Source organism: Echinops telfairi, unplaced genomic scaffold, assembly GCF_000313985.2.
Source record: "Echinops telfairi isolate 266 unplaced genomic scaffold, ASM31398v2 ScPeMD7_7469;HRSCAF=8507_1, whole genome shotgun sequence".
Taxonomy (NCBI): domain Eukaryota; kingdom Metazoa; phylum Chordata; class Mammalia; order Afrosoricida; family Tenrecidae; genus Echinops; species Echinops telfairi.
In genome coordinates this window covers 112,117,371-112,119,391 of record NW_022111373.1, presented here as the reverse complement: position 1 = coordinate 112,119,391, position 2,021 = coordinate 112,117,371, and the positions used below count along the sequence as shown (strand labels likewise).

At 51.3% G+C, this 2,021-nt stretch overlaps 1 protein-coding gene across 2 annotated transcripts in view; it reads left to right on the top strand.

The window, feature by feature from the left end:
* Nucleotides 1–2,021, top strand: part of OSMR (oncostatin M receptor) — an 82,645-nt gene that overhangs the window by 66,319 nt on the left and 14,305 nt on the right. For both annotated transcript variants that reach the window (XM_045285391.1, XM_045285389.1), the window contains exon 11: nt 181–400. In XM_045285391.1, the coding sequence (XP_045141326.1) occupies nt 181–400 (220 nt within the window). The remainder of the gene's footprint in view (nt 1–180; nt 401–2,021) is intronic.

The window sequence follows — 2,021 nt, the reverse complement described above, 5'->3', positions numbered from 1 at the left end:
TGTAAGAGCCCCCAGTAAAAAATGATTTTAAAAAGAGCCATATTACGAACTTCATTTCACAGTGCGTCTGTCTGTAGAAGGCAGTTATAAAAGAGATAAGATGGGAAAGGAGTTATGGAAACTTTTTAAGAGCAAGGCCCCTTATGAAACAATGACCAACATCTTCCATATCTCTTTCAGCTACTACCCAAAGATCACCCACGTCGGAAGGTCCTGTTCTATAATATAACGGTGGAAAACCTAGATGAATCCACATCAACCCTCCTCTCTGTCCCCGCAACGCACAGCGACACAGCAGTCGCCCTCAGCCACTCCACGTACCGAATCTCCGTCACAGCGACCAGCCGCGGGGGCACGTCTCCCGCCTCGGCCCTCGTCGTCTCTGGAGACTCCGGAGATGGTGCGTTTGCTTCGGTTTCGTTCGCTAAGGCTATGTGGTCAAGGCGATCTGGAGCAATGGGGCAAATAAATGTCTAGTCCCTGAAAAACTGTGCGCCATCTTCCGTGGTGCCCGGCATGTCAACCGGTCTCAGCTGGGAAGCTCCTCGCTGGTGTGGAGGAGAGAGGCTTCCCGCTCGGCGGCTATGGCTTGTCTACCCCAGGGACTGAGCAGCAGGCCTGCGAGATCAACTCTCCTTGTTTCACGTAGCTGCCTCACCAACAACCCATCCTCGTGGAGATGTCGCGTTGCTGCTTAAGAGTTCTGTGGCCTGTGAATCACGGGTTGTGTGTAGTGTGTCGTCAGCGTGTGGTTGGAGTCCCAGGTGGTGCAGAAGGGAATCCCCTCATCTGCTAACCGAAAGATGGATGGTTCAAGCCCACCCAAGACCCTTCAGAAGAAAGACTTCTGAAAAAAGGAGCCGATGACCACTCTAGGGTGCACAGTTAGACTCTGGCACCCAAAGGGCCACTGGGAGGCCAAGTCAGCTCAGTAGCAGCGGGTTTGTGCTTGGTTTGATTGTGTCCATCTCTTCCTCATCTGTGCACATCCGCGTGCCCCGTGATCATCAGCACTGGCACCGATGGTGGAAAGGGGCCTCAGTGGCTCATCTCTTGGCCGGTGAATGAGGAAGCAAGTTGGAAGGGATCTGAGTGTTACACCTGGTGTTCATGCTCCTTTCTCCAGGAGAGTGGCCCAAAGAGACGAGCTGCAGAGACATGCTGGGAGACAAAGCACATTGCACACCTTGGGCACAATGGAGCTGGCATCTTCAGGTCATTTTGTGAACCTGACAGAGATGTCCCCCTATTGGCATAGTGATTATAGGTTGGGCCGCTAACCTCAAGGTCAGCAGTTCAAAACCACCAGATACTCTGCAGGAGAAAGATGAGGCTTCTACTCTCATAAAGCTATAGGGTCGCTATGATTGGAATCAATTCAGAGGCGGTAAGTTTGGTTTGGTTCTGGAGGGCAGGCTGGATTGTACTTCCGGTCCAAATGAAACTTCAACTTGGGATCAATGGAGAGTTCTTGGAGAACTAATGGAGACTGTATTGGAGATTTTTTGTTTCATTTTGTCTTTTTTTTTTTTTTTGTAAAGAACTGTCCTGCATGTGCAGTTAAGGAAAATAATATAGGATTCTCCACTGAGAGCAAAAAGCCGTTGATGGAGGAACTTTTGCTTTGTAAACATCTTTGTTGGAAAAGGAAGTTAACAGAGTTCTGTCTCCCCGAGGAGCCAGCCCACTGCCTTCAAGTCACTTCTAACATGTAGCGACTCTGCAGGACAGGGCAGAGCTGCTCCGGGGTTTCTGAAGCTGTCAGTCCTCACCGAAGTACCTGCCACTGCTTCCTCTGTGGGGTAGCTGGGGGTGGGGTTAAGCCAACAGGTTTTCAGTGAGCAGCCTTGTGTGCCACCGGGCTCCTTGCCTAAGGAGCGGAACAGGGAAGGGGAAACTGGGCATGGCCCTCACGCTGGGAGGTGGCCAGAGACCTCTCAGTCCAAAGCAGTGCCGCTTTGGGGTAGCTAGTGCTGCTGTAACAAAAAGTACCCCAAGTGGTGGCTTCAAGGACAGAAATG